This window comes from Mobula birostris, chromosome 3 (assembly GCF_030028105.1).
Source record: "Mobula birostris isolate sMobBir1 chromosome 3, sMobBir1.hap1, whole genome shotgun sequence".
NCBI classification, from domain to species: domain Eukaryota; kingdom Metazoa; phylum Chordata; class Chondrichthyes; order Myliobatiformes; family Myliobatidae; genus Mobula; species Mobula birostris.
Window position 1 is genome coordinate 118,950,438 of NC_092372.1, and position 19,634 is coordinate 118,970,071.

Here is a 19,634-nt window from a genome sequence, read left to right on the forward strand (position 1 = left end):
CCAAAATGAACCACTTCACACTTATTTGGGTTGAACTCCATCTGCCACTTCTCAGCCCAGTTTTGCATCCTATCAATGTCCCGCTGTAACTTCTGACAGCCCTCCACACTATTCACAACACCCCCAACCTTTGTGTCATCAGCAAATTTACTAACCCATCCCTCCACTTCGCATCCAGGTCATTTATAAAAATCACAAAGAGAAGGGGTCCCAGAATTGATCCCTGAGGCACACCACTGGTCACTGACCTCCATGCAGAATATGATCCGTCTAAACCCCTCTTTGCCTTCTGTGGGAAAGCCATTTTTAGATTCACAAAACAATGTCCCCTTGGATCCCATGCCTCCTTACTTTCTCAATAACCCCAGGAAGGAAGGAAGAAGGAAGTCTGAGAGTCGGAGCGGGAGTGCGGAGGAAGACATTTTTGAAATTTTCGGTTTTTTTTTCTCCAACGGCGTTCTGAGAGGCGGGACTGCGCAGGCGTGTGACGTTGGGCTGTGCAGCGCGGCAGATTTAAAAGGAACAGAGCCTCATACAGTGGGCAGCGGAGTTTGCAGGTGGTGGAGTGAGCCGGGAGCAGAGTGAAGACTTAAGGGCTTCGGCTCAACGGCCTTAGGCGGGAACGGGCGAGGCGAGGAAGGTTTGGTATTCATTTTTTGTTATTTGAGGAGAGGGGCAGTATGAGTATCAGGGCAGTTTGTTGTTCTCGGTGTCGGATGTGGGAGGCCCTGGAGTCTCCAAGCCTCCCAGACGTCTACATCTGCGCCAAGTGCATCGAGATGCAGCTCCTAAGGGACCGCGTTACGGAACTGGAGCTGCAGCTCGATGACCTTCGTCTGGTCAGGGAGAGTGAGGAGTTGATAGGAGTTACAGGCAGGTGGTCACACCGGGGCCGCGGGAGGCAGACAAGTGGGTCATGGTTAGGAGGGGGAAGGGGAAGAGTCAGGTAATAGTACCCCGGTGGCTGTGCCCCTTAACAATAGGTACTCCTGTTTGAGTACTGTTGGGGGGGACAGCTTACCTGGGGGAAGCGACAGTGGCCGTGCCTCCGGCACAGAGTCTGGCCCTGTAGCTCAGAAGGGTAGGGCAAGGAAGAGGAGGGCAGTTGTGATAGGGGACTCGATAGTAAGGGGGTCAGATAGGCGATTCTGTGGACGCAGTCCAGAGACCCAGATGGTAATTTGCCTCCTTGGTGCCAGGGTCCGGGATATTTCTGATCGTGTCCAAGATATCCTGAAGTGGGAGGGTGAGGAGCCAGAGGTCGTGGTACATATAGGTACCAATGACATAGGTAGGAAAAGGGAAGAGGTCCTGAGAGGAGAGTATAGGGAGCTAAGAAGGGAGTTGAGAAAAAGGACTGCAAAGGTAGTAATCTCGGGATTACTGCCTGTGCCACGCGACAGTGAGAGTAGGAATGCGATGAGGTGGAGGATAAATGCGTGGCTGAGGGATTGGAACAGGAGGCAGGGATTCAAGTTTTTGGATCATTGGGACCTCTTTTGGCGCAGGCGTGACCTGTACAAAAAGGACGGGTTACACTTGAATCCTAGGGGGACCAATATCCTGGCAGGGAGATTAGCGAGGGCTACTGAGGTGACTTTAAACTAGAATGGTCGGGGGGTGGGAATCAAATTAAAGAGGCTAGGCGAGAGGAGGTTAGTTCACAACAGGGGGATGGGAACCAGTGCAGAGAGACAGAGGGGTGTAAAGTGAGGGTAGAAGCAAAAACTAGTAAGGAGAAAAGTAAAAATGGCAGGCCGACAAATCCAGGGCAAGCATCAAAAAGGGCCACTTTTCAACATAATTGTATAAGGGCTAAGAGAGTTGTAAAAGAGCACCTGAAGGCTTTGTGTGTCAATGCAAGGAGCATTCGTAACAAGGTGGATGAATTGAAAGTGCAGATTGTTATTAATGATTATGATACAGTTGGGATCACAGAGACATGGCTCCAGGGTGACCAAGGATGGGAGCTCAACGTTCAGGGATATTCAATATTCAGGAGGGACAGACATGAAAGAAAAGGAGGTGGGGTGGTGTTGCTGGTTAAAGATGAGATTAACGCAATAGAAAGGAAGGACATAAGCCGGGGAAGATGTGGAATCGATATGGGTAGACCTGCATAACACTAAGGGGCAGAAAACGCTGCTGGGAGTTGTGTACCAGTAGTAGTGAGGTTGGAGATGGTATTAAACAGGAAATTAGAAATGTGTGCAATAAAGGAACAGCAGTTATAATGGGTGACTTCAATCTACATGTAGATTGGGTGAACCAAATTGGTAAAGGTGCTGAGGAAGAGATTTCTTGGAATGTATGCGGGATGGTTTTTTGAACCAACATGTCGAGGAACCAACTAGAGAGCAGGCTATTCTGGACTGGGTTTTGAGCAATGAGGAAGGGTTAATTAGCAATCTTGTCGTGAGAGGCCCCTTGGGTAAGAGTGACCATAATATGGTGGAATTCTTCATTAAGATGGAGAGTGACATAGTTAATTCAGAAACAAAGGTTCTGAACTTAGAGGGGTAACTTTGAAGGTATGAGACGTGAATTAGCTAAAATAGACTGGCAAATGACACTTAAAGGGTTGACGGTGGATATGCAATGGCAAGCATTTAAAGATTGCATGGATGAACTACAACAATTGTTCATCCCAGTTTGGCAAAAGAATAAATCAAGGAAGGTAGTGCACCCATGGCTGACAAGAGAAATTAGGGATAGTATCAATTCCAAAGAAGAAGCATACAAATTAGCCAGAAAAAGTGGCTCACCTGAGGACTGGGAGAAATTCAGAGTTCAGCAGAGGAGGACAAAGGGCTTAATTTGGAAGGGGAAAAAAGATTATGAGAGAAAACTGACAGGGAACATAAAAACTAACTGTAAAAGCTTTTACAGGTATGTAAAAAGGAAAAGACTGGTAAAGACAAATGTAGGTCCCCTACAGACAGAAACAGGTGAATTGATTATGGGGAGCAAGGACATGGCAGACCAATTGAATAATTACTTTGGTTCTGCCTTCACTAAGGAGGACATAAATAATCTTCCAGAAATAGTAGGGGACAGAGGGTCCAGTGAGATGGAGGAACTGAGCGAAATACATGTTAGTAGGGAAGTGGTGTTAGGTAAATTGAAGGGATTAAAGGCAGGTAAATCCCCAGGGCCAGATGGTCTGCATCCCAGAGTGCTTAAGGAAGTAGCCCAAGAAATAGTGGATGCATTAGTGATTTTTCAAAACTCGTTAGATTCTGGACTAGTTCCTGAGGATTGGAGGGTGGCTAATGTAACCCCACTTTTTAAAAAAGGAGGGAGAGAGAAAGCAGGGAATTATAGACCGGTTAGCCTAACGTCGGTGGTGGGGAAACTGCTGGAGTCAGTTATCAAAGATGTGATAACAGCACATTTGGAAAATGGTGAAATCATCGGACAAAGTCAGCATGGATTTGTGAAAGGAAAATCATGTCTGACGAATCTCATAGAATTTTTTGAGGATGTAACTAGTAGAGTGGATAGGGGAGAACCAGTGGATGTGGTATATTTGGATTTTCAAAAGGCTTTTGACAAGGTCCCACACAGGAGATTAGTGTGCAAACTTAAAGCACATGGTATTGGGGGTAAGGTATTGATGTGGATAGAGAATTGGTTAGCAGACAGGAAGCAAAGAGTGGGAATAAACGGGACCTTTTCAGAATGGCAGGCAGTGACTAGTGGGTTACCGCAAGGCTCAGTGCTGGGACCCCAGTTGTTTACAATATATATTAATGACTTGGATGAGGGAATTAAATGCAGCATTTCCAAGTTTGCGGATGACACGAAGCTGGACGGCAGTGTTAGCTGTGAGGAGGATGCAGGGTGACTTGGATAGGTTGGGTGAGTGGGCAAATTCATGGCAGATGCAATTTAATGTGGATAAATGTGAAGTTATCCACTTTGGTGGCAAAAATAAGAAAACAGATTATTATCTGAATGGTGGCCGATTAGGAAAAGGGGAGGTGCAATGAGACCTGGGTGTCATTATACACCAGTCATTGAAAGTGGGCATGCAGGTACAGCAGGCGGTGAAAAAGGCGAATGGTATGCTGGCATTTATAGCGAGAGGATTCGAGTACAGGAGCAGGGAGGTACTACTGCAGTTGTACAAGGCCTTGGTGAGACCACACCTGGAGTATTGTGTGCAGTTTTGGTCCCCTAATCTGAGGAAAGACATCCTTGCCATAGAGGGAGTACAAAGAAGGTTCACCAGATTGATTCCTGGGATGGCAGGACTTTCATATGAAGAAAGACTGGATGAACTGGGCTTGTGCTCGTTGGAATTTAGAAGATTGAGGGGGTGATCTGATTGAAACGTATAAAATCCTAAAGGGATTGGACAGGCTAGATGCAGGAAGATTGTTCCTGATGTTGGGGAAGTCCAGAACAAGGGGTCACAGTTTGAGGATAAAGGGGAAGCCTTTTAGGACCGAGATTAGGAAAAACTTCTTCACACAGAGAGTGGTGAATCTGTGGAATTCTCTGCCACAGGGAACAGTTGAGGCCGGTTCATTGGCTATATTTAAGAGGGAGTTAGATATGGCCCTTGTGGCTACGGGGGTCAGGGGGTATGGAGGGAAGGCTGGTGCAGGGTTCTGAGTTGGATGATCAGCCATGATCATAATAAATGGCGGTGCAGGCTCGAAGGGCCGAATGCCCTACTCCTGCACCTATTTTCTATGTTTCTAACCCTTGCATGGGGTACCTTATCAAATGCCTTGCTAAAATCCATACATACTACATCTACTGCTCTTCCTTCGTCAATGTGTCTAGTCACATGCTCAAAAAATTCAATCTGGCTCATAAGGCACAACTTGCCCTTGACAAAGCCATGCTGTCGATTCCTAATCATATTATACCTCTCTAAATGTTCATAAATCCTGCCTCTCAGGATCTTCTCTATCAACTTACCAACCACTGAAGTAGGACTCACTGGTCTATACTTTCCTGGGCTATCTCTACTCCCTTTCTTAAATAAGGGAACAACATCTGCAGCCCAATCCTCTGGAATCTCTCACGTCCCCATTGATGATGCAAAGATCGTTGTCAGAGGCTCAGCAATCTCCTCCCTCACCTCCCACAGTAGCCTGGGGTACATCTCATCCAGTCCCAGTGACTTATCCAACTTGATGCTTTCCTAAAGCTCCAGCACATCCTCTTTCTTAATATCTACATGCTCAAGCTTTTCAGTCCGCTGCAAGTCATCACTATAATCATCAAAATCCTTTTCCATGGTGAATACTGAAGTAAAGTACAGTCGGCCCTCCTTATCCGCGAGTTCCGCATGTGCGAATTCCCTGAACAATGCAGTATAACAACTATTTTACATAGCATTTACATTGTATTAGGTATTATAAGTAATCTAGAGATGATGTGTTTGGGATCGAAAAAAACGCAAGTTCTCTTACTAAGTAAGTCGGAACAGGTACATCCGGTATTATGTAGCGTCAGTTAGTCAAACGTTTGTCTTAGTTTTACCTTTCTATGCATATAAAATACTTAAGCGTTATGTTTCAGCACTGGGCTTGGGAACTTCCGTTCCCGAGTTTGATCCAGTGACAGATCGCTCCCGAGTGCACTGTCCATCTCTGCCGGGTTGATGTGGAGGATCAAAACCCCAAAACTCAATAATTAAACCACTGCGTTGCTTAGTAATAATTGTAGCTTTAATCGGGCAGGGCCTTTCTCGTTTTATCCTTTAAAGTTGTTCCGATCATTGACTGACTGTAGCCTAATGCTTTTCCAATGGCGGATGGCGTTTCACCTCTTTCCGATCACTTTATTATTTCCAGTTTATTTTAAATCGTGATTATTTTCGTGAACAGAAACACTGCGGATTCAGAGCTCCACCATCGGGTCCTAATGCTGACCGCACTGAGACAGGTTAAATAAGGTCCGGGGTTGCGCTGGGTCCTAAGGTCCAGAGGGGTCCCAGAACCAATCCCTCGCGGATAAGGGCCGACTGTATTCATTAAGTACCTCTGCTATTTCCTCCAGTTCTATATACTTTCCCACTCTCACACTTGATAGGTCCTATTCTTTCACGTCTTATCCTCTTGCTCTTCACATACTTGTAGAATGCCTTTGGGGTTTTCCTTAATCCTGCCTGACAAGGCCTTCTCATGGCCCCTTCTGACTCTCCTAATTTCCTCCTTAAGCTCCTTCCTGTTAGCCTTATAATCTTCTAGATCTCTAATATTACCTAGCTCTCTGAACCTTTCGTAAGCTTTTCTTCTTGAGTAGATTTATTACAGCCTTTGTACACCGCGGTTCCTGTACCCTACCATAACTTCCCAGTCTCATTGGAATGTACCTATGCAGAACCCCACACAAATATCCCCTGAACATTTGCCACATTTCTTCTGTACCTTTTCCTGAGAACATCTGTTCCCAATTTAAGCTTCCAAGTTCCTGCCTGAAAGCCTCATAATTCCCCTTACTCCAATTAAACACTTTTCTAACTTGTCTGTTCCTATCTCCAATGCTATTGTAGAGGAGATAGAATTATGATCACTATCTCCAAAATGCTCTCCCACTGAGAGATCTGACACCTGACCAGGTACATTTTCCAATACCAAATCAAGTGTAGTCTCTCCTCTTAGAGGCTTATCTACATATTGTGTCAAGAAATCTTCCTGAACACACCTAACAGACTCCACCCCATCTAAACCTCTTGCTCTAGGGAGATGCCAATCGATACTTGGGAAATTAAAATCTCCCACGATGACTATTATTACACCTTTACCGGATCTGTTTCCCTATCTGCTCGATATCCCTGTTACTATTGGGCGGCCTGTTTAAAAAAAAACAACTCAGTAAAGTTATTGACCTCTTCCTATTCCTAAACCTGTACCCACAGAGTCTGTAGACAATCCCTCCATGACGTCTACCTTTTCTGCTGCCGTGACACTATCTCTCATCAACAGTGCCACGCCCCCACCTCTTTTGCTTCACTCCCTGTCCGTTCTGAAACATCTAAAACCCGACACTTGAAGTCACCATTCCTGACCCTGAGTCACCCAGGTCTCTGTAATGGCCACCACATCATAGCTCCAAGTACTGATCCACGCTCTAAGCTCATCTGCTTTGTTCACAATACTCCTTGTGTTTAAATAGACACATCTCAAACCGTTGGTCTGAGCGTGCCCCTTCTTTATCACTTGCCTATCCTCCCTCACACTGTCTCCAAACTTCCTCTATTTGTGAGCCAACCTCCTCTTCTCCAGTCTCTTCAGTTTGGTTCCCACCCCCAACAATTCTAGTTTAAACTCTTCCCCAGTAGCCTTAGCAAACCTCCCAGCCAGGGTATTGGTCCCCCTGGGATTCAAGTGCAACCCATCCTTTTTGTGCAGGTCACACCTGCCCCAGAAGAGGTCCCAATGATCCAGAAATCTGAATCCCTGCCCCCTGCTCCAATCCCTCAGCCACGCATTTATCCTCCACCCCATTCTATTCCTATACTCACTGTCACGTGGCACAGGCAGTAATCCTGAGATTACTACCTTTGCGGTCCTGCTTCTCAACTTCCTTCCTAACTCCCTCTAGTCTATTTTCAGGACCTCTTCCCTTTTCCTACTTAGGTAATTGCTGCCAATATGTACCACGACCTCTGGCTGTTCTCCCTCCCACTACAGGATATCATGGACACGATCAGAAGCATCCCAGACCCTGGCACCTGGGAGGCAAGCTACCATCTGAGTTTCTTTCCTACGTCCACAGAATCACCTTCCTGAGCCGCAGTGCCAGATTCTGTGCCATAGGTATGGCCACTGTTGCTTCTCCCAGGTAGGCTGTCGCTCCCCCCCCCCCCCCCCCCCCAATAGTACTCAAACAGGAGTACATATTGTCAAGGGGTACAGCCATAGAACTACTCTCTAGTATCTGACTCTTCCCCCTTTCCTCTCCTGACTGATATCCACTCGTTTGTCTCCCATGTGAGCACCTGTCTATATCTCTTTTCTATCACCTCCTCGCTCTCCCTGACCAGACGAAGGTCATCGAGCTGCGACTCCAGTTCCCTAACGCAGTCCCTTAGGAGCTGCAGCTCGACACACCGGGTGCAGATATGGCCGTCCAAATAGTTGTCATACCCAAAATGTACTGGTGTCCACGTGTACTATAATCCAGGCCTTGCAAATACACTTGCAAAATGGGTTCAAGGCAACAAGTAGGATGTCGGCATGAATTCAACTTGGTGACAAAAGGGTGTACAGATTTTTTTTGGGCGAAAAGTATCCATGAAAATTTGCAAAGTTTTTGCTTTCTACTGTATTTAAACTTGGACCATCAGATTATTTGTAAAACAAAAAACTGGGGTGTTTTGAAACTGAAGTCCTGGAAATATTTTGAAGCGTTTAAGAACTTGTTAATTGAATCAGATTTATTAACATTGACATCGTAGTGAAAGATATTTTGTGACAGCAGTACAGTGCAATAGACAAAAAATTACTATCTTGCATAAGAATATTTTAAAGTGCAAAAGATTGTGACTTGGTGTTCATAGGTTTATAGACTATTCAGAAATCCGGTGGAGCGGAGGTGTCTGTTCATAAAAACGTAATCTTCAGGCACCTGTACCTCTTCCCTGATGGTAGTAATGCTAAGAGGCCATGTGGCAGATGATGGTCTTCAGTAATACATGCTGCTGTGAGACACCACCGCCTGACGAAGACTTTGATAGGAAGAGGATTGTATTGGAACTGTTGTATTTACAACCCCGCAGCTTTGGCCAATCCTGCACATTGACTAGCAACTTGACAATGCTCTCCATGGAACAGCTGTAGAAATTTGCTGGTCTTTTACACGCCAAATCTCTTCAAACGCCTCATTGCCATTGCTCTACTGCCTTAATTGCATCAATATGCTGAGCCCTCAACAGATCGTCCAGAATGAACTTACTGCTGCACACCCTTTTTCACTGCTGACCTTTTGATATGGACCAATTAGGGTTCTCCTGATTGTGTTCTTTCATTCTCTTCTCTCTCTCCCCCCCACCGAAGTTCACAAACTATGTGGAGATGTATCCAGATCTATTTGGAGATGGTGTACAAGAATAGGAAATGAAGCGGTGGGTGGGGGGGGGGGGGGAGCTGAACACCTACAGCCTTATTTCTTAGCTGGCAAATGTATATGGTTTTGTATTATTCTGCCATTGAGTCATTAGGATGTGCTCAAGAATACTCTCGGATTCTAATTTATCCAGATGGTACAGGTCTTGGTCTCTGCTCAACACAAATCAACTTTCCATTGGTAACTTTCTGTTTACACCAATATGTACTGTATGGAATATTGCATTGGCAATGACATTCAACTGCTCAGCATTTGCCTTATTTGAGTTTTGGTAAAAATATTTATAACCTACACTGCAAACTCATTTTCTGTGCGTGGAGAATTCACGTTCAGGATGAGGGAAGAATGGTATTTTCATATTTGAAACCTCTGGTGATCATTATCACTTTTAATATTATTTGCTGATCAGAAACATTTCCATGCCATTGTACTTTTCACTTCCATTACTTTCTTTTAGTATTTCAGAGTGATTAAACTGTGCTTGTTATGTAAATAAAATATTACTGGGAGGAAAGGGGTGCCAGTGGAAAAAATTATTTATCAGAGCTTGTGCAGTCTGAAATGCTGTGGATGTGGAGCTGTCCTTAATCATGAGGCCAGGCTGCTGATGTGGGGGGAAATAATTTCTGGTCAAAATCTATCTGTTACAACTAGGAAAGGGGAAGACTGTTTTCACACTAGTATTTTTAAAGATAAGATAGTTGATCTCAACTATAAAGTTTGCTTTCAGCATCTTTTATATCAGAATCCAAAACATCTCCAGTTTTAATTTTAAATCTTTGAACCAAAATTCAGTTCTCGGATCTCAAACAGTGGGACAGATAGTTTGCCTAATGCCTAATTGGCATGGATTACACAGTTGAGACCAGAAGACTTGCTCTTCCTAGAAGGTCCTTAACATTAAGTTGATTTGGCTTGCAATAAAATTCCTATATGCTCTTGCAGTGGGTGGATAAACCAAGGCAGAAGTTAATGTCCCTTCTGCTACGTCAACTCATAAATTACCTTCAGCACACATGAAAGTTGCTGGTGAATGCAGCAGGTCAGGCAGCATCTATAGGAAGAGGTACAGTCGATGTTTCGGGCCAAGACCCTTCGTCAGGACTAACTGAAAGAAAAGCTAGTAAGAGATTTGAAAGGGGGAGGGGAAAATCTGAAATGATAGGAGAAGACAGGAGGGGGAGGGATGGAACCAAGAGCTGGACAATTGATTGGCAAAAGGGATATGAGAGGGTCGTGGGACAGAAGGCCGAGGGTCTATAATTTCTTCAGCTCTTCAACTTTTCGACCACACTTCCTGACAAAGGGTCTCAGCCCAAAACGTCGACGGTACCTCTTCCTATAGATGCTGCCTGACCTGCTGCGTTCACCAGCAATTTTTATGTGTGTTGCTTGAAATTCCAGCATCTGCAAATTTCCTCGTGTTTGCGTTTTTAAATTACCTTGTCAGTGATAGATTGACATACTCTTACTTGCTGAGAAGCCCCCTCGCTTCCAATCAGTTTGGCTTTTATGGTAATTCAGTGGAAGTGTGCAGTCTGATTTTAAAACTGAGTTTGGCAAGTGAGCCGCACCAGAAGAGGTCCATCTATTTGGCCCAGAGAAATTTTTATAATCTCATTTCATCGCCTTTGTGAGTCTGTGCAATCATGATTCCAATTCTGAACATGAACTTGCTGTAAACATTGTAAAATGTGGCAGCAAACATTTTATTGGCAGGGCTGATCTGCTCTTCTCCCTTAATGGGTCCAATTTTCCTTATTCCAGCACTGGCAGCTTTTATTTTCCTGTTCACCCTCCAGCAGCTGTCTTGGCCTTCACCTCTTCTCTTCTCTCCCCCACCTCCCCCCCCCCCCACACACCTGGTTCTATCTCACCCTTCCCACTTCTCTTCATAGCTGCTATCTCACCCTCCACTCAGTCCGAATACATGTGTACAGACAACAGTTAAATTGAGGGTATTGTACATAAACTGATTCAACAGTAAGCTTGGAACAGGCTTTTCAGGTGAACTGGTCCGTGCTGACTGTAACATTCTTCCTGCTTGTTCCAGATTTCTGTGTTTGGCATATAACCTTCCAAGCCCTCTCCCAACATTACCTATCCAGATGTCTCTTAAATGTTAGAATTGTCCACAGCTTGACCACTTTCTGTCACTCATTCAGGTACTCAGTACCCTGTATAAAGTTAGCTCAGGTATCTTAAATCTATCCTCTTGTATCCATGCCTTCCACTTTTGGACTCTGCAACCCTGGGGGAAAAATTGTCCATCTTAACCATGCCCTTCAGATTTTATAAACTTCTGAGTTCACATCATTCTCCTATGCTCCAAGGAATTGATCTAACTGAGGATTTAACATGAATTTAAATAAAAACATTCCTCAGGGTAGCATATGAGCTAGATGTAAGCGCACCTTTACACACTAGCTAGTGCAATCTCCACAAAATTGCATTGAAGATCAACTGAAGATTTGGAAAACCCAGTTGGCTGTTGTTTAGTAAGTATTTTTAGGTTTACAGAACCCTGGTAGAGACTGTTTTGGTTAATTATTGAGACCGGTCATCCAACAGCATCCTCTGAAATTCAGGTGAAATGGTAATCTCCTATTGCTATTTTCCAGTTCTATAAAATCGTTATAAAACAGCCATTCTATTCAGATGCTGTAATTGATAGAATACTTTGCCTTATAAAAGCATGTCACTAAGATCAGATTTGAACAAAATTGAGAAACCTAATTTTGGATATGTATGGTTTGTGTGATTTGCACATTAAAATTTTTAAAAAGAAAGATATTTGGATTAGTTTACTAAAGAACACTTCCTTCCTGAAATGCCTTGCAGGCTGTTTGTCGGTAAACTTGTTTAAGAATGCAGGGTGAATAGTGTTAACCAAAGAATTATAAAGCAACTTGAGCAAAGTAATTGTTTAGAAAAAAGACAATAAACTCAAGGAACAGAGGAAAATGTCAACAAAATGCTGGAGAAGCTCAACAGGTCAAGCACCATCAATGGATAGAATAAACATTTGATATTTCTTGCTGAAATGTCAATTGTTTATTTCTGTCCTTGGATGTTGCCTGACCTGCTGAGTTCCTCAGGCATTTTGTGTGTGATGCTCCAGTTTCCAACATCTGCAGAATCTCTTGTCAGAAGTAAAATGAAAACTTGAGCTGAAGCAAAGTAAGATGAGGTAACAACCTAAGGGTTGTTTGCATATTAAGAGTCTGCTTACTTTAGACACTGAAACTTGTGCTCCTAAGAGGGTTTTGCCTTGGGTGTAATGCTTTCAAGCAAAAGTTGAAAGGATCATGGATAAAGCGGTCAGCAATTCATAAAATGCATGAGTTTTGGTAGAATTGAGTGACCTCAATCGATCTGCATGAGTGACAATTGACTTTGCTTTGTAAATGGTGTTAACTTTGCAGCTGTATTCACTGGTCAAGTGTGGTATATTCTGCCGCATATTGCTTTCTCAAAGTATTGTCAGTGGTGAAGTGCTTTGAGTTGGGAGTAAGTAATTTGTATCTGAAAACCCTGCCTTTGCAGTACTCTTCATTACCCCAGCAGCAAGCATTGGTTCAGTTAACTTCAGTGGCAGTGTTATTAAGGCATAGTGGTTACATTCTATGTTACAGCAGATGGTCATAACATGCAGCCAGTGCCAGGTAATTAAATCAAGCTGGAATGCTGTCTAAGGTATGTGAACAAGGACAAATTTGAGTTGATCAGCTGAGCACTGGTGTTATCAAGCATTCACACACCAGAACTTGAAATGATGGCAGTATTATTGATAAAGTGGTTTGAACTCAGGACAGTGGTCTGAAGAGTAGTAATGATTTTGTTGTTTGTGCTTAGACCGCAAGACATTGGAGCAGAATTAGACCATTCAGCCTATCTGGGCTGGTGGCTGATTTATCATCTCTCGTAACTCCATTCCCTTACCTTCTCATCTTAACCATTGACATCCTGTCTAATCAAGAACTGACCAACCTCCACTTTAAAAATTCTCAATGACTTGGCATTCACAGACATCCATGGCAGATAAATTCCACAGTTGCACCCAAATGTGGCTAAAGAAATTCCTCCATCTCTGTTGCAAATGGACATCCCTACATTCTGAGGCTGTGCCTTCTGGGCCTAGATTCTGCTATTAAAATGAAACAATCTCTCCACATACACTCTATCTGGGCCTTTCATTATTTAGTAGGTTTCAATGAGATCCTCCCTCATTCTTCTAAACTACAGTGAGTACAGGCCCAGAGCCATCAAACGCTCCTCTTATGTTACCACTTTTAATTCCCAGGATCATTCTCATAAACCTCTGGACCCTCTCCAATGTCGGCGCATCTTTTAGATAAAGGGGCCCAAAACTACTCAATACTCCATGCAGTCTGACCAGTGCCTTAAATCCTCAGCATTACATCCTTGCACGTATATTTTAGTCCTCTTGAAATGAATGCTACCATTGCATTTACCTTCTTTGCCACCAACTCAAACTGCAAGTTAACCTTCAGGGAATCCTGCTCAAGGACTCCCAAGTCCCTTTGCACAGCTGAGTTTTTGAATTTTCTTCTCATTTAGAAAATGGTGTGCCTTTTTTTATTCTATTAGTGCATGACTTGATACTCCTTACATAATATTCAATTGGCCACTACTTTGCCCATTCTCCCAGTCTAAGTTCTTCTAAAATCTCCCTGCTTCCTAAACACAATCGGCCCCTCCATCTGTCTCCATATTGTCCACAAACTTGGCTACAAAGATGTCAATTCTGTCATCCAAATCATTGATTTATAACATGAAAAGAAGTGGTCCCAACACAGACCCCTGCAGAGCAGCACGAGTCACCAGTTCCCTTTATTTCAATCTTTGCCTCCTGCCAAGTCAGCCAATCTTCCATACTAGTATCTTTCCTGTAACACTAGGGGCTCTTAGCTTGTTAAGCAGCCTCATGTGCTGCACCTTGTCAAAGGTCTTCTGAAAATTCAAGTACACAACCTCCACCGATTTCCTTTGTTTATCCTGCTTGTTATATTTCTTCAAAGAATTCCAATAGATTTACCAGGCAAGATTTCCAGGAAACCCTGTTAACTTTGGCCTATTTTATCATGTGTTCCCTCAAGTACCCCAAAACTTCATCCTTAATAATTGACTCCAACATCTTTCCAACCACTGAAGTCAAGCTAACTGGCCTGTAATTCCCTTTTTTCGGCCTCCCTCCCTTAAAGAGCAGAGCTATGTTTGCAGTTTTCCAGTCCTCCAGAATCTAGTGATTCTTGAAAGATCACTGCTAATGCCTCCACAATCTCTTCAAATATCTCTTTCAGAACCCTGGGGTGTTGTCCATCTGGTCCAGGTGACTTGGCTACCTTCAGACCTTTTAGTTTCCCAAACACCACCTCTTTGGTAATAGCAACTACGCTCACTTCTACCCCAACATTCTCAAATTTCTGGTATACTGATGCAAAATAATTGTGAAGTTGTCTGTCATCTTTGTCTCTTCCCTCCATTACTATCACTCCAGTGTCATTTTCTAGTGATCAAGTATCTACTATCTACTCTCACCTCTTGCTGTTTGTATATCTGAAAAACCATTTGGTGTCCCCTTTGATATTAGCTAGCTTACCTTCAAATTTCTTCTCTCATTATGGCTTCTAGTTTCCTTCTGCAATTTTTAATGCTTCCCAATTCTCCAACTTCCCATGAATTTTTGCTGTTATATGCCCATGATGCTCTTGTGCTGTCTTTGACTTGTAAGTCACAGTTGAGTCATCCTCCTTTTAGAATACTTTGGATGTATCTATCCTGCGCCTTCTGAATTGCCCCCAGAAACTCCAGCCATTGTGGTTTGCCGTCATCCCTACTAGTGTCCCCTTCCAATCAACTTCCCCATGGCTATCACAAATTTGCCCTTTTTAACTTGCTCTTTCTATCTCCCATGGTAATTTCTATCCCACATCCTGGTAACTGTTGGGAACCCTGTCTATAACTCCTATCAATGTCTTTGTCCTTGCAGTTCCTTAAATCTACCCACGTGGGTTCAACATCTTCTGATCCTTTCACTTCTTTGTAAAGATTATATTTTTTTTAACAGTGCCACCTCACCTTCTGCCTACCTGCCTGTCTTTTTGTTAGTGTATGTATACTTGGATGTTAAACTGCCAACTTATCTTTTTCCAGTCACGATTCTGATGCCCACAATGTCATACCTACCAATCTCCACCTGCGCGACAGATTCTGCCTTATTCTGAATACTGTGTGCATTCAAATATAAAACCTTCAGTCCTGTATTCATCACCCTTTTTTATTTTGACACCTTTTACACCGACTGAAACTTTGTCCTGTCATCTGCTTGTCCTTCCTCAGTCTTACTACTACTACTACTTCTTCTTCTTCTTCCTCCACCCTTAACTCCTGGTGGGGTTCTCGGGGCGCTGTCACAGCAAGTTTTGCACCAGCTTTTTGGTGTGCTCATCATGCGGTGTGTCTTGGGCATCTGAAACCTGGTGGAGCCCAACCCTCTTCAGGTTTGACCACAGCCAATTTCCTCCAACTAGGTGGCTCGCCTTGGTCATGAACACGTGGCCGTTATAGTTCATCTGAGAACCTTTCCGTCCCGGCTGGTGACTTCATCATGAAGGTCCTTCGCCCAGTGGTGCTGTGTTAACACCACCCCCTCACCTGGTTTAGCCCGCCAGCTGAAGCAGTTTACCAGGGTATGGTGCTTGCAGCCAACACGTGAGAGATTTAGGAGATGGATGGGGACCAGTGATGCCCATCCACCATGTCTTGTAGGGAGCAGCATGCCAGACATCAAAGGTACTACCTCTATCCAGAGCCCCCATACCCCAGTCTTACTACACTGTATAACAACTGCCTCAACCTCAGCTCTATCACTTGGATTCCCATTTCCTCTGTCAGATTAGTTTAAATCCTACCCAACAGCTCTAGCAAGCCTATCCACAACGATGTTGTTTCCCCTCAGATTCAGGTGTAGCCAGTCCTTTTTGTTGAAGTCGTACCTTCCCCAGAAGAGATCTCAATGGTACAGGGTTTCAGATTTTTGGATCAGTTTCTCAACCACTCATTCATCTGTTATATCAGCCCACTTCCCCCCCCCCCCCCACTAGCACATGGCTCTGGGAATAATTTTTAGTGATTATGACTTTGGCGATCCTGCTCTTCTCTAACTCCCTATGCTCATTGTGCAGAATTTCTTTCCCCCTTTCTACCTATGTCATTGAAGCCAATGTGCACCACTACCTCTAGCTGCTCATCCTCCCTCTTGAGAATATTCTGCAGCCACTCTTGAGACATCCTTGACCTAGCATTGGTAAGCAACACACCATCCTGGCTTCACAAGGTTCTCCCATCCTGATTCACATAATTAGAAATAGAACAGATACAAAGGGCCAGATCAAGGTCATGGCTGATTTGTCTACCGTAGTTGTTTTCCTCCAGTATTCTTCTCTTCTTCCCCCCCCCCCCCCCCAACTTGATATCAAGAAATAAATGCATTTCTTTGCAGAGACCTGGCAGCCTCCACAGCCATACAGGGTAGACAATTGCAAAGATACGCCATCCTCTGCCAGAAGAAATGTCTCATCTCAATCTTGACCAGTTTCAAAATGGACTACCACTGTTCCTAATCACTGGTGGTATCAACTTCCATGCATCTTTCCTATAATGTCTTGTGAGAATTTTGTACAATTCAGTGGAATTACCACTCATTCTTGATTGGGTGTAAGACCAAGTATACTTAAACTCTCCTTCATTGGCAATCATCAGTATTTTGACCCAGTGCCCCATGCAATCCCAGGAATCAATCTGGTAAGCCTTTCCTACATTCCTTTACTTGTCTGTCTTTAAAAGGGGTATACAAGATTTGTACATTTCAGAATCTGTTTTTTTTGCAGGACCCACTGTAATTGGATCAAGAAATCTTGTACTCTAGTGTTCAAATTCTTTGCAATGCAAGCCATTGGCACTATTCCTTATTGTACTTGTCCACTCACTTTCAGAGATTTTGTATGCAAGGGCATGCCCTTCCCTTGTCTTTCCCTATGTGCTGTTACTGAGGACATTTTTCAGTACCACATTCAAAATGGCAATATCTTTCACAGGCAAGCAGCATTAAATTTGAGAAAAATACATAAAAATTAACTTCTAAATTGTTAAAATTGAAAAGTTTATATGTAGATTTTAAATTGTGAATTTTTTTGGCATGGTGCATTTAATGAAAGTAGTTACATTTTTTAGGAATCTAATGATAAAGACTTCTGCTAACAATCTGATTAATGTGCTATCTGTGTGCTAACCATTGTTGCTGAAGTTTTTCTGTTGTTGTTCTATAGGACTGTGAAGAGGGAGTAATTGCATATGATGAAGCTGGGATAAGAATGACTGTACCATACCATATAAAGGAACTGGAAGGGTGTGCAATTCCACAGCTTGGTGATAAGGTACATGAAACTTTTTTACAGTCAATGTTACCTTTGCTAGTCAGATTAAAATGACAGCTCTTAAGATTTAATAGGAAACCAGATTTTAGTCTCGTTAAACCTTAGTTCAGTCATCACTGAAAAAATCTTGTGAAGAGTTTAAGGTGCTTTATTGTAGAATTTTAAACACAAAACAAATTCTTCCTTCCATACAGTTTTAATAAAATATTTTGAGAAATCACTTCTAAGAATTGAGACATGGGGATTTGAGATTGTATGGTTTGAGGATTGTTAGAGGATTCTGGAATAACTGCTAATCCAGGGAAAGGGGGGAAATTGGAGGTGAAGTGGGCTGGTGAGGAGTGTGGAAGCATTTTCAATAGTAGCTTACAAAATGTGGGATTCATTTAGCATTTTCTGATCTTCAGTCCTGTTTGTCCTTGACAGTGGTGGCTCGCCACCACTTTAAGCAGTTGCTGTCAGTATAGCAAAGGTACTGACACAATTTGTATGCTTAAGGATAGTGTCTACCTGTGAGCAAGCATATCTCAAGGTTGTATAATTTATACATTCTTTGAGAATAAATGAATCTTGGATATTTGTCTGTTGGCAGTATGCGATTTTTTTTTTTTTTGAAGGTTTCCATGTGCTTAGTGCCCTTCAGGTTTTTATGGAAGAACATTTTTCCCTAGATTGGATTCAGCTTGTTGAAGCTGCACTTTTTCCCATCACAGTTAACATGTTGATAAAAGAGCTTTGCAAAATCAGGAAACAAATCATGAAGTAGCTTTTGCCGTTTATTGCCAGTTCAGTTTCCTGTCAATGAATAATTGTTTCTATCCCCCACCCCTCTCTGAGGATTGTTTTGAGTAGACATTGTGATAATACTGACTAATAAAAAGGGTGCTCTTGACTATTAACAAGCTCTTAATAATGATGTTTACCTATTTTCAGGTTCATTTTGCCTCCATTTAAATTAAGGAGATGCAGAGCCACCAGGTGGCTATAGTTGAGAACAGCAGAGTTATTTGTCAATAGTTTTTTGTCCTGTAAGATTAGATTTAAAAACAATTTGTTTTGGCTATGTTGCCTAGAGCTATATTTACTGCAAGCAAGAAGTATGTTCCTAATGGGTGTTCTCATTGTGTATTGTGGCAGGATGTATAACATTTTCAAACTCTCTTGTCTTTAACATAGGTATTGGTGCACACATCCCTGCACATTTTTGTAAGTGCAGTTATTGCTGAATTAGTATGTTTACAAGTCTGAGTCCAGTAAGATTTATGTAGGAAATTGTCTTGATTGCAGTTTGTCTTTGGGAGAGTGAAGCAAGATTTCCACTGCAGTGCAGGTGTCAATTTCTAATCCACTATGCCTGACATTATTGATGCATACTTCTACAATCTTGCTTGTGAGAATGTAATGGACAACAGCCCTATTCTCCAATTCCCTTTCTCTTCAGTTTGTCTTCAGAATAGGATAAATCGAAAATTTGTATTCCTCTTCATTGATAAATAATATAGTTTCAAATAGCCAATTCAAACTCAGTTGCAGTGGATGACAAACATGATATTCATAATGCTGCAGTCTGCTAGAGAACCATAATCAAGGAGCAAGGAGTGAAGAGGAAGGAATTGTCAACATTTCAGGTTGAAACCCTGCATCAGGACTGAGCGGTGGGGGAGTGGTAGGTGAGGAGAACCAGAGTGAGGGTTGTAGTAGTAGTTGAGTGTTCTTCCTATGCCATTGAGTTTGCCACTCCCACATGGGAGGAGGTCATATACTGTACAACCAAGGTTATCAGTAAAGCTCAGTTGTATCCTGCTGGTGTGCTCTGCACTTGCCCTCAAAGAACACAACAAGATTTACCTGAAATTGGAAAATTCAGTGTTCATACCACATGGTTGTAGGTACCCAGATGAAGTGTTATTCCTGTATTTTACATTGGTCCTCATCCTGGCAGTGGCAAAGACCACAGATGTACAGGTCATTGTGGGAAGGGGTATTGAAATGGCATGCAACTGGGAACTTGGGTTGTCCATTACAGACAGTGCGGGCACTCTGCAAATTATCTGACCTTGATCCTGTTGATGTAGAAGAAGCCGT

The 19,634-nt window shown here is 43.0% G+C and overlaps 1 protein-coding gene across 3 annotated transcripts in view; it reads left to right on the top strand.

Moving 5' to 3' along the window:
• Positions 1 to 19,634, top strand: part of csde1 (cold shock domain containing E1, RNA-binding) — a 104,355-nt gene that overhangs the window by 52,605 nt on the left and 32,116 nt on the right. For all 3 annotated transcript variants that reach the window (XM_072253257.1, XM_072253258.1, XM_072253259.1), the window contains one exon: positions 17,442 to 17,549. In XM_072253257.1, the coding sequence (XP_072109358.1) occupies positions 17,442 to 17,549 (108 nt within the window). The remainder of the gene's footprint in view (positions 1 to 17,441; positions 17,550 to 19,634) is intronic.